This window comes from Camelus dromedarius, chromosome 15 (genome assembly GCF_036321535.1).
Source record: "Camelus dromedarius isolate mCamDro1 chromosome 15, mCamDro1.pat, whole genome shotgun sequence".
Taxonomy (NCBI): Eukaryota; Metazoa; Chordata; class Mammalia; order Artiodactyla; family Camelidae; genus Camelus; species Camelus dromedarius.
Window position 1 is genome coordinate 33,678,920 of NC_087450.1, and position 12,855 is coordinate 33,691,774.

At 48.9% G+C, this 12,855-nt stretch overlaps 1 protein-coding gene across 8 annotated transcripts in view; it reads right to left on the minus strand.

Annotated features, from left to right (window-relative positions):
* Positions 1–6,882: 6,882 nt before the first annotated feature.
* The window catches only part of MTA3 (metastasis associated 1 family member 3), a 135,989-nt gene continuing 130,016 nt past the window's right edge, over positions 6,883–12,855 (minus strand). For 6 of the 8 annotated variants that reach the window (XM_064494539.1, XM_031466921.2, XM_064494540.1 and 3 more), the window contains one exon: positions 6,883–7,561. In XM_064494539.1, coding sequence (XP_064350609.1) covers positions 7,536–7,561 — 26 coding nt within the window. In that variant the 3' untranslated portion in view covers positions 6,883–7,535. Of the gene's footprint in view, positions 7,562–8,087; positions 8,431–12,855 lie in introns of all 8 variants that reach the window. The other 2 variants (XR_010384205.1, XR_010384206.1) reach the window with 2 other exon arrangements.

Sequence of the window (12,855 nt, forward strand, 5' to 3'; positions counted from 1 at the left end):
TAGCATTTTGGTGCCCGGAGTGGGCTGCACTATCCAGTGTAGATGTTGGACAGCACCTCTCTACTCTTTCTAATGTGACCTGCTGTCATCCTGAGGGATGAACAAACAGCCTCCATGACTTCACCCCAGGGACTGTGTGCAGGGGGCAAACAGGCAGGGCTGGGCTGACCGGCCTGTAGTCACTAATCATCCAGTGTTTGCTGGGCATCCATCAGGGGCCAGGCACAAAGACACCAAGGCAGACAATACAGCTCTGACCTTGAGCCCCTTCAGGCCAAGCCTGGGAGAGAGACATGCAAATAGATCAAATGTAACCCAAACCAGTGTAATCCAAGGACTGCAAGTTTGTAACCCACCGCTGAAAGCACAGGGCGCAGAAGAGCCAGCTCTGCCCAGGTGTCGGGGTGATGCGTGTAAGCTGAATCTTGGAGGATGAGGAAAGTACGAAGGGAACAGCATCCCTGGTAGAGGGAAGGGCATGAACAAGGGCACAGAGCTGAGAAGACCTAGTGTGTAGGGTGAGGAGATGACTGAGGTGAGGGAAGAGGAGGCCTACCAACAGAGTCAGGAGACAGGCAGGAAAGGCAGGCTGGACCCAGCAAGCTCGGGAGCCTGGGCTGGGCCTGCAGACAATCCAAAATGGCAGGAAGGGGAGTGTGCCTGAGGTTTTTAAGAAGTCAAGGATGATCAGTTTTGCATTTTGGTCAGTTACTCTGGTAATAGTGTGGACAGACTGGTGAAGGGGTGTGGGAGACAACTTGTGTAGGAAACAATCTGTATTTCAAGCAAGGGCCTGAATAAAGGGAAGCAGCAGAGAGCACAAACGTGCAGACAGAGAGGCAGAGCCCAGGTTAAAAAGAGAGGTGACTCTGTGGAAGATGGGTGGACAGTGACGCATTGAAGATACAGGTGGTGGAGCAAGTTGGAGGGGCTTGGAGGACCTGGAGGTAAACACGTACAGGAGCACACTTAGGGCTGAAGATAGGATTTCAGAATCTTCCTCTTACTGATGGGAGTTGAGCTTATGAAAATGGATGGGGTTATGCTGTCAGGGAGGGAGAGGGTGAGGAGGACCAACGACCATCCTTTTAAAAATCCCACAAGTAATAGACACACAAAGAAATATGTAATGAAATGCACAGAAGAAACCTTTAAGTAGGAAGAAAACCAGGAGTGCAGCAATAAAAAAAAAGCATGAAAGAAGTATTATAAACAAACAAACAAACAAACAAACATAACAGAGCCATCTTTTATGAGCGTAAAAGCCAAACATAAAACACCCAGACAGGCTGCAAAGTGCCTCATGCAAGAATAAAGCATTTTCAGAATTCCTAATTGCATGCTGAAGAAAGCTGAGGTGAGAACCAAAGTGTGTGTCTGACACTGTCTGGTCAGGCAGCTTGGACTGACACCCTAGATTAACACCACATGGTCTGGTGCTATCAAAAACCACTTCTCAAGAAGTGATAGGTTGTTGTTCATATACAGCTTAATAATATGCAAAATGTTCTATACTGGTTATGGATTCGTACGTATGCATTAATTGTATAAAATCATGCACTGGGATAAGAAACACCAAATGAGGGAAAGTGCAGATTTCTGAAATGGAGGCACATGGAAAGGGTGTTCCCAGGTGATTACTACTATGTCTGAAATTTATCTTTGTAAAAAAAAATCTGAAAAAATGAATATGAGTGATATCTGAATGTTACGTAGCATTGCTCTGGATAGAGAATAAAGGAGTCAATGTAATGCAAAGTACAAAGAAATGCACCATGAGGACAACAGCGTCAAGTGCCCAAGAAAGCTCAGAGGATGACCAAAAGTCGTGCTGGATTTGGCAATCGGGAGGTCCCTGGTGACTGTATCGACAGCAGACTCAGTGAGTGGCTGGGATGAGGCAGAATGGAAGCCATAAAGTACTATAACGGGTTAAGGAATTAATAAGATTTGAAGGCACAACTCTTCCCTCTCTCAAGAAATCTTCCAAGAGAGGGAGATGAGACCATAGCTTCCATGAAGCTAAGAAGAGGACAGATGTTTTTGTGCTTTGATTGTCCTGTTGTTTTGCTGACTGGGTGGACAATTTAAGCACAGTGGTATGAGGAAAAGGGGGAGAGGGTGAAGATGCAGGGAGAGGAGAAGAGAAGGACCACGGAGCAGTAACACTCTGCCCCAGGCCCGTGCTAAGCACTTTACATGTACCAATTAATTTAGTCCTGCAAGGGGGGTACTATTATCCCATCTTATAGATGAAAAAAACTGAGGCACAGAGAGGTTGAGTGACTTGCCCAAGGTCATCCAGCTAGTAAGCAGCAGTCTGGCCTGGGTGAGGACACTCTACTGCAAGGCCTTAAGGAAGGTGGGGGGTGGGGAATGGATCCAGGGTGCCAGGAGGGTCCTCTAGCAGCCAAGGGGCACCGCCGTGGGTTGGTGGAAGGGCACTGTTACATACAGTAGGTCTTGGAGTTGGGGGAAAGACAGGTGAAGGGATCCTTAGAAGGCTCAGCTCTGGGGGGTGAGGGCTTCGGGAGGGACAAAGGATTGGAAGAGCCAGTCCTGGGAATAAACAAGTTCTGGAAGAACATATAAATGGCCCCCCGGCAAGCAGCCCAGAGAGCCCTGGTGAGTCGGGCACTCAGAGCTCTGAGAGGGCAACAGTCCCTGCAGGTTGAATGGCTTCCTCCAGTGACCCCCTGCAGTTCAGAAGCAAGATCAGAACAACTGGAAGATAAAACTTATCCAGAAGAAACCTCTCAGGAAGTTTGATCATAAAAACCCAGTCCTGGTGATGGAAAGGATGGTACACCCTGAGAGCTAGGGCACACAACACTTTACAGTGAGCTTCCAGAGAGATGGAGGTACTTGAGCCAGGATTAAAGGTATTAATAAAAAGACACTAAGAACCATCATGTCAGATTTCACTGGGGGTGGGGGAGTCTGCTGCGTTCCACCTCGAGGGCCCCTCTGCTTCCCCCAAACCTTCCCTGACCCCTAGTCCAGCCTGGCTGAGCCCCCTCTCCTGTAACGCCTACAAGTATCAGCACGGCTTTGCCTTAACTACAACCTTTCCTGTCATCCAGTAACCCACGCACATATGTCTTGCTTTTCTCGTGAAACCTGAAAGAAACTCAGTGTCTCTCTTTTTAAAAAACAATCTCTCATAAATCCCAGCAAACTAGGGTCATAAACATGGGCTGAAGGGGTCCCAAGTGAGCCTACAAGGGTCCCAGCACAGAAACTGAGACAGAGTCTACACTGAGTCAAACAAACTTGAATCAATAAAATACACAGCAGAGAACAATTTCTCCCCAGCGGGTTGCAGCACTCAGGGCCTGGGAAACAGTGGAGGATGCCAGGCACTAGAATCAGGCTCCCTACACATTTCAAATCACCTCAGACATGCTCACTTCTGACTTTCAGAGCTGTGGAGGGTGGGATGCAGAAAAGGGTGCTGGGCTTCATGCTGCACCCACGTCACTTGCACAGGAGCCTTCCTGTCAAACCCACGGGTGGGGGCACTACCGCATGCTCCCTCGGCTCACCATCTTAGTAGCCAGGAACACGTCCCCACTCCCCCGGCTCTGGGGACAGCAGGCAAGAGTGGTTGATGGCGAAAGTCTGCCTGTTGCTCCTCATACCTCCAGACCTCGGGGATACAGGGTCAAAAGCCACCTACTGGGGTGACCTGGCCTCATGAAACCTCCATGTCCTCAGGATGTGGCTTATGACACAGCAGAAGAAAGTGCAGACCTTGTGTCTGGGGAAAGGCCTCTGAGCATCTCTGTGTGGCCGGGGTAACATCAGACTAAACAGCCTGACCTCAGAGCTACATGGCGCAGGGGAAGGAGCACCTGACACTGGGGGCTGGGAGCATACCTGCACTGAGCCCTGCATCAGAGCCACTGTCCCAGTAAAGGACAGCATAAAACCAGGCAGGAGTTCCAGAAATTTATTGGAAACACAATACAAATTGATTAGTAGATGGCGACTACTTACAGACAGATGGTCCACGCCGTAATACCACGCTTTGAATGAATTACCCTGGGGAAACACTCATGACCACTGATGCATGGTCTGGGTTGGTGTTCTCTGGCAGGGAAAGCCAGGGGTTGGGGGAAGAGGAATGGGGAGGGGTGGGCAGAAAACTGGGACACAGCTTTCCTGAGGGGAATGGTGAGGTGGGGATGCTAAAGGGCTGAATTCCCCCAAAGGATAACTTGGACAACTGTTAAGAATAAAGCTCCCCCACCCCAACCCGGCCAAAAGCACTTTCCTCTCTAGGCAGAGTGAAAGAGAATCTATAAAAACTCCAGGGGGCAGCTCCTCCACTTATCCTTACTGGGGTCATAGGACACCATGGGCATTAACACCAGACTTGGACATGACATAGATTGGACCGAGGCCATGCACATCCTGGGCCTGCTTACCCTCTGATCAGCCCCTCGCCCTCCCCTGCTCTGCTCTGAGCGGTTGGGGTGGGGTGGGGGGGCTGACTGCTGCAGGTTGCCTGTCCCAGGCTCCCAGGCCTGCAGGCTTCCAGCTCGGTTTAGCTAACAAGGCTCCTGCAGAAATCTGGAGGGCATGAGGAAGGGAGAAGCCAGGCTATTTCTCCTCACTCTGCCCAGGGGGATATTTCTGGCAGGGGATCATGCCTCCTCGTGGCTCCAGCTCCCACCAGATAGGTCCTCTGTGGTCCCAGGCCCTGCTCAGTGGCCCTGGTCCCCCAGGATCTGGTAACATGTCCTGTCCCATGTCCCAACAGCTGTTGCTCCCCATCTCCAAGCTGCCCTTCATGCCCCGGTTTGGCATCTCAACTCTTCTTGTTTCTGTGTTAAACAATTCACTGGATTAAAAACTCCTGTGTTTTAAATATATAGACTGGTTGTTTTCCTGATTGGACGCTGACTGACAGAAGCTGGACTGTGGACAAGGTAGAATTGTGAGAGGCGTGCGGAAAAAGCCAGTGTGTCCTCCTCCCTTGCACCACCTCTAGGAAATCAGGGGTGTGTGGGTGATGATGCAGAAGGAGAGGGAAGATGACTTGCAGGCATCTGTGTCCTCATCCAAGAGAGCACAGACCAGGCTCAGCACAGCACCACTGGGCATGTGTGCTTCGGGCCATGCAGACAGGCTCTGCGTGTCACCTAGCAAGCTCACTGTTCACAGCGGTGACACTCCACTGACACCCACGATGGTGACCCCGTAGCCCCCAGAAAGGAGGTGGCTGGGAAATCCTCTTAGCGCCAACTGCTCAGAAAACAAAGGCAAATATCAGAGGCTCCTTGGCGCCCTTCCTCCATTCCCTGGAGGTTCAGGGCTGGGGCACTTCCCAGAGATGAAGTGAGAGCGTAAGATCTTAATCAACATCCTCTCCGTAGGAGGACGGGGCTGCAGACCCAGGAGCTTTGACTACAAGGTGAAGGAGAGCTGCCTTGGTACATGTGGCTCAAAATGAGCCCACTTGTCCCACAGCCAAACTTGAACTGGAGCTAGGCTGGGCCTCCCTGTTCTCCCCTCAGCCCCGGCCTGGCCCTGGTCTCCAAATCTCCTGGCCTGGGTCAGGAGGGCCTCCCCTAAAAAGTAGGCAGCAGAGTCACGGGTGGCTAATTGTTTCTATGACCACCAGTCACCGTTGCAGGTGGGTCAGGAGAGGAAAGCGAAAGGGTGAGGGAACATTCCACCTACGTCTGTGTGCACAACAGATCCAGGGCAGGGCCCAGGGAGACAGCTTGGCTGCGTCTCTTTCTTTAGAGGAGAACGTGGCATGTGGCGTATGACGTGAGAGCCAGCTGCCCCATCTCCCGGGGTTTTTTCTATAGGGGCCCCTGAGGGCAGTGCCTGCCACCCGACCCGGCTCACTGAGCACCTCTGACACAGGCCCACCATGGGGCCCTAAGCCAAGACCCAGAGCAGCTCCAAGAGTTGGCAGTGGTGAGAACATCCCTGGGGTCACCCTGCAAAAGCCTAAGATGAGAACCAACCCCTCTTGAGAGGAGAAGCCACGATGACCGCAACACTGGAAAAGAAAAAGGCAGCTCAAGCCACGAGCGTCACCTTCAGTCATCACACATCACATCCTCTCTGCTAAGCTGAACCCCGCCTCCGAGGACCTAGACATTTTGAGTGTCATTGCCATTTTAGGAGTACCTCCCTCTGTCTGGGGTGGAGGGACAGTCAACTCAGTTGGAGCCACTCTGTCTTGCAACCACCTAGCCATCTGGGGCATCTAGTATAGCCACCCAGCTGCCTCCCAGCTGCAGACCCCAGGGACAGCTGGGAGGCCAGACTTCAATTACCTTTCACGCTGCTGTGAACCTGTGCCCCGCAGCCTGTCCCTGCAAACAGAGGCAGAGGAGTGGCCAGACTCACATCTGCTCGGGGAGCCAGTGGGGCACTAAGTCATTCCTATCCCTGCTGTGTGCACTGAGCGCAGAGCAGCCAGCCTGTGATGCCTGCACAAGGGCCGTAGCTGAGGGCAGACAGGAAGCGCCCGGGCTGGTGGAAACCGGGGGCAGGCAGGTCTCCCGGGGCCCAGGCACATGTGCTCACAGAAACGTTTTGGCTGGAAGGGTGGCAGGGGGCTCATGGTGTCATACACACAGACTCACCTGCAGACACAGTTCTCCCACTTCACCCTTCTAAGCCAAACAGACTCCATCTGCTTAACATCAACCTGGTGGATGAGACTCGTAGAAGGACCAGTCTGGCTGCAGCTCCTCATCAGCTGGCTTGGCTGCGAAGGAACAGGGCGGTACCCAGTGGCTGGTCACAGTGATATACACACTTGACCCAGCTTCACACCTGCTCTTGCTGGAGCTGTCTGGGACCAAGCGGAACCCCAGTCTCTCTCCAACGACACAATACAGATGATACAAAGAGTTCACAAGCTTACCAAAGACAATTTTCTTATCTTTTGTCAGAACCATAGGTCATTCTGTACCTTGGTGGGGTGGAGGTAGGGGGTCAAATACAGGATGCAGAGGGTGAAGGACAAAATTTCCCCATTAAAAAAAATAAGTGTGAAGTCTACTGAGGAAAAGCCGAGTGACAGTAACAGCAAGGACGAGGGAGTATCATGAACCGCATAAACACTGGCACATGTCTTAAGAAAAATCCATTCAGAAGGATGCCATGTCCCTCCTGTACACACTCACACAGCTGACATGTGACACAGCTGGGCACGCAGCAGCTCCACTGCCCCAGGAGCCGCGGTGCCTGGGTGCAGAGCTCGGGAGGAGAGGGGACACGCAGTGGCTCCCCTACCCCCTCGACTCCCCAGGCAGGTCCCTCTCTGGGGCAGCGAGGTCTCCGAGAGGAAAGCAAGGTGACACTGATTCACACATGGAGATGCAGTTCTGGGGACGTGCACTCCCACAATTTCTTTCCTTGCCCCATCAAGTCTCCGTGGGGTGCACACAGAGGTCTCCCACTGAAATGGACGGGGGATGGGGTTGCCTCCTTCCCAGGCACAGCTGTGAACATCAGCAGGACAGTGTAGCAAGTCTTGGATTATAGGATTAAATAGGGACAGCTCAGTCTGACACGCAGCATGTGAGTTCTGGAAAAGGAAAGAAACAGCGTTGAAGTTAAACAAGTTCCGATGGTGAAGGCAAGGTGAGAGGAAGGATGCGATCTACTAGCCCACCACCACCATCACAACCTTCAAGAAAAGGAGGTGGGGCACTAATTCAAATAAAAGCTTGCAATATAGTTTAAGGCTGGACCAAAGGAAAGTTTAATTGAGGCCAAGAAAATACGTGAATGACACTGAAGTCTCTTAAAAGCTGGGATTTGGATGGGCAGGTTTAGCAGTCACTGGCAAGGGACCACAGCATACCAGGCAAGTGCTTCCACGCTTATCAGAGCAACATCATGGAACTTCCCTGTCCGGATGCTAAGGAATGCAGAACACAACTGGCCTGGAGAAGGCACACCCCGGTCTGAGGTCACCATAATGAATCATAATGATGTGGGCACTCAGAGGCTAGGCACACATTTTTCTGTAGGAGTGGAGTGACCTCAAATACCCACAGTGTCACAGTGCCCCTCATGCCCACCCACTCCACCTCCCCCCAAACCTTTACCTCTCCCTGACCCAGAGCTGGGCACCGGCAGATTCTCAGTAGAAACAAGTAAATGAGAAAGGAGAAGTGGTTGGCAAATGACACCGTCACCATCTGATATTACACAGCAGGTTGTGAAAACTTGTGGTTGGTCATTAGGAAAGTGGCTAGGAGGGAAGTGGGGGGTGTCTGCTGAGATGGGACCAGGTGCTCGGGCCAAGGCAGCGCTCAGGTCCTCTCTCCCATCACGCACGCCACTCCACAGCCAAGAGAGGCACAGGGATGCTCACCTTCACAGCCTCCCGCCATCCTGAGGAAGGTCTGCAGGATAGAGCAGAGCTGCGCCTTCACTTCATGAGCCTTTCTAGAATAGGGGAGATACATGCACACAGCCTGGTATTTGACAGGGCAAATATGTGTTAAATTAAAACCCAGATAATTCAGTTTAGGACTAGGCTAACTTTTGCTTTATTGATAGGTTATGGAACTGCCTCATTTAACTTTCATCAGAAACTTGTGAGGGTCAGAAAGGTTAGGGACTTGCTCAAGGTGAGTGGGTGGTGAGTTGAGGAATCAGAATTTGAACCCAGATCTTCTTCCTTCAGGTAAAGGTTTTCCTACTACTCCAAGCCTGCCCCATTCTCCATCCATCCCACTAAGAGCATACTGTCCTCTTCAGTGTCTAAATTAAGGCTTCTGTGTCTGTCAGTATTTCTAGTATCTCTTAGAAGCCTTTGTGTGTGTGTGTTGGGGGGCTGCTCTGTCATTCATTTGTCCAACCCCATATGGAATTACACCATCTGCCAGAAGAGTCACTTGTAAGTTTCCCAAGTTTCTGACCTGCCACAGTAAACTGCGCTTTCTTCTATTTGTGCTAAACTTACCTGCTCTGGGTTCAAAAGCAACCCTCTCCTCCCAGCAGCTCAGGATCTGGCGTCCAGGTTCACACCTGCCTTCTCCACACTGGCCATGGTGTTAAGTGGAGCTATGTCACCTCTCTGCACTCCGGGCTGAAGAATCCCAGTGCTTACTTCCTGCCCTGGCACCACCTCCACTCTCCACTGCTCGTCCTCAGCTCTGCTGCATTTTTTTGCAGCAAGGAACCCAAAGCCACACTGAAGGGCCCCCAGCATGGCAGAGGGCCCCAGGAAAAGACCTGTGCCCATTCTTAGGTCTCCTTCCTAAATAACATAGCCCAAATCATTTCCCTTTATGCTTATAAATAAATTCTCAAATGTATCCATCTACATTTGCTGCTTTTGTCTATACTAATCCTGATCCATAAGCATTTATAGATATATATGTATATATATTTTCTTTTTAAACAAACTTTTCCCTTTTGGTTCGACTATTCAGAAGTATTTCAAAGTCCATGGACTTGGAGATTCTGGACGCAATGAAAACCAAAATTTTTAAGTTTCTAGCTACTGGTGTCTGAGTGATTCCCTTCCCTCCTAAAACCCAGGGAAAAACCACCATCAGGATTTTGGAGCCTGGAAAGCAGTTAAACAAGTAATAACAGACTATATACTCAAGAAAGCCAAATCTATTGAAAAAAAAAAACTATACTTCAATTTAAAAAAATACAGGGAGGAGTAACAAAATAAAAAGCATCACTTCAAAGTGATACAAATGGTCAAAAAGACATAAAAATTCTAACTACATATAAGCCCAACAACAGAATTTCAAAATTACACGAAGTTAAAATTCACGGACTAAAGGGAGAAATCATACAAATGTGGTTGGAATATAAAGTTGAGAATGTCTCCCAAAAAGTAGAGTAAAAAGACACAGAGAAAGAAAACAGGAGAAACAAGAAAATTAAAAGAGCAATGCAGGAGGTCCAATAGCTAATATCTCTATCCTTTCTTCTGCTGACTGTCTGGTCCCAGATGCCTTAAATACAATTAGCCCTATTTCCCCAGGACTCACTGTCAGCGTGCGCACTCACTGCCCCAGAGGGGTCGTGCAGGCACTCAGTGAAGCTGCAATCAGACCAGCATGGAAAGTCTTCTCGGATATTTTCCTTCAGAAGCTCCACCTAACAAAGTTGCCTTCAAGTTTGCTCCTCAATTTTACATTAATTACTTTTCATATTCATGGATATGTAAACAGTCACTGATAAAAATAAGTATTTGGTTGAGGGAGGAAAATACATAGATTATAACTCAGACGTTTTCTGAGCTTAAAGAGTGCTCAGTTATCTGGAAGGGAAAACAGGAAACATTGAATTAAAATAACGAGCTAGGCTGGGAAGCTTAAAAATGAACCCAGCGGGAGTCCCCAGATCAACGAGGCTGTGACAAATCCTTCCATTTCCATTGCCCTGGGGCTCTGCAGATTCAGAAGCCTTCTCCTCACTTCCTCACTGGGACCCAGCGAGACTGCACAGGAGGATGACTGACTCCTTCGGTTTCTGGACTTGGTCTTTACTTCCCTGGGGCATCAAGATCTAGTACTGATGTCCCAATGGCTTCCTCAGATATAGGCCTGCACTTTGGATGAGTGAGTCAAACCTTGGCTAAGGAAGAGCTGTTTCTCAGGGAAACAGTTCCCTCCCTCTGCTGTCCTTCTCCCTATCCTTCCTCAAGCATCTACCCTCCCCCTAAAAACCCTGGGACCCAGCTCTCAAGTCAGAGGCTCACCTTCTCCGACATGCAGCCTCTACGTGTCACCGAGAGTAGGCGTGCGTAGGAAGCGGCTGGTTGGAAAGGCTTCCTGTAATGGCCCTTGCAGGTAAACAGAGACACTTAACTGAGGAGGCCATGGCTGGCTCTCACAGCTGAGGAGCCTTGAGTAACTACCCTGGACTTTAGTCACTCTTCTAATACCTCCATACTGCTGAGAGGGTCTGAGATCTAGACCTCTTACAAGTTCACACACTAGCATTTTCCTCGGGGACAAGGACAAAAGTATTCCCTGGGAGAAACTGTGATACTTATTAATAAACCCCACTGTGGTCCCAGGGGTGGTCAATGTGGCATCCTTCCAGAATATGCCAAAACCCCAAGTTATTGACTATTCGTGCCTAATGCACTCGGGTCTGTCTTCCTCTACAAGCCCCACCCTATGGCTTCGCAGAGTGAGAGGACCTCCCCTGCCCTCAGGTAATACTTCAGCAGTCCGCACACTCTCCAGATACATGAGGCAATTTCCTATAACTGCTTCACATTCAATAAACTCTGGGGCCATAATGATCCATTATAAAAACTGAAAAGAAAAAAAAAAAACTAGAAGGCATTTAGATATATTTAAGCAGGTTATCACATTACACCTTGAGACAAGGAGACCGGAGGTGAGTCTAGGGGCACTCAATGTTCTTCCATTAAAAGTGTTTTAGAAGATTCGAAAAAAAAAATCATGGTCTTTTAAAGTGACATAAAAATTTTGACAGAAGGCAGCCTGGGCCTCAGCAGGCCTGGCAGTGCCATCAGCTGCTCCTGGCAATCTATTTTTATTGGGATTTGTGAAGACAATAGATGCATTCCCAGAGCTCTCTCACTGGTACAACGGCCCTCACCACCACCCATTTCTCGGGGTTGGATGCAAACAGTGGGAGCTGTTGAATCATTGATTTCAGAAACAAGTCATCAAAAGGACAGCCTTCACACCTCAGATCATAATATTATACTAAGAGGCATCCACATCAGATATCCTTTTCATGGTATAACGACATTGAGAAATGATATTACTCAGTGCAGAAAACAAATAAGAAAAATAACTAGATCTACAGTGTACTCACGTAACCCCAGGGGAAATAAGCCAGAGGAGAGCAGATTAAAAAGAAGTTTACAGTACAATTCATCAACCTCCTTGGCTCAGATGCCCTAACTCTGTCCTACAGAAAATTCACCTCTCTTCTGAGCCCGTTGCTTTGGTTTTCCTGACACACTGAGGCCTGCTTCCATAGCACCCCTGGAACAAAAGCCACGCGCCTCAGAGGAAGGCTAAGAGCACTTCCAGTCGATGCTCCCTTGGTTTGTATCACTACACAGCAGGAGCTGTCCTCAAAGGTCCCCCATTTGATAAAGATGGAGATACAGTTGGAAGTCCCCTTGTCCCTGTGCAGTGGAATTTGGAGATCTGCTGACTGACTAAAATCAAGCATCTGACACTGAGGGGATCCCAGGGCACCTCCTTACGGAGTCAGGAGAGGATGGGAGATGCTTAAACAGCCCATCTGCTCCTCCCCTCTCTGGAGTCTCTTCTGACTCAGCCTTCACTCTGAAAGAGATTTCACTGTCAGGATCATGAAGTTCCATCCCCTTTGCTGCAGGGCCTCTAATTACAGGAACCTACAGGAAGCTAAATGAACACTCTTCATAAAACTAATTTTGTTTTTAATACTCGTTGAAATGACTTAAACGAGGAAAATTTCATTTATAGACACTGGGCCCTTCTAATATGCAACTATACCTTGAAACATACCCATTTACCTTCGAGCATTTGTGTGATTTTTATGAGTGATTTTTTTAGAGATCATTTCTTTAGGTAAGAAAGAAATGTAGTTATAGGGAACGTATTGGCATTTTATTTATATGCAATTCACATATAACTACAAAAACTTTGGCTGATATCTTAACAATTTTCAAAATACAACTTTAATAATAGCTTTTCTTTAAAGGAAGGGATGGAATTTTAACACTTAATGAACACCTATGTGTCAGAGTCAATGCTGGGACTATCACATAATTTAACTTAAGCACATTTCACCTTTAGGTGATTCTGTGATTTTTCTCTTTTTTCTCCCCTCTCTCTGACTAATATAGCTCCTGTGCCCCCAAGTTCC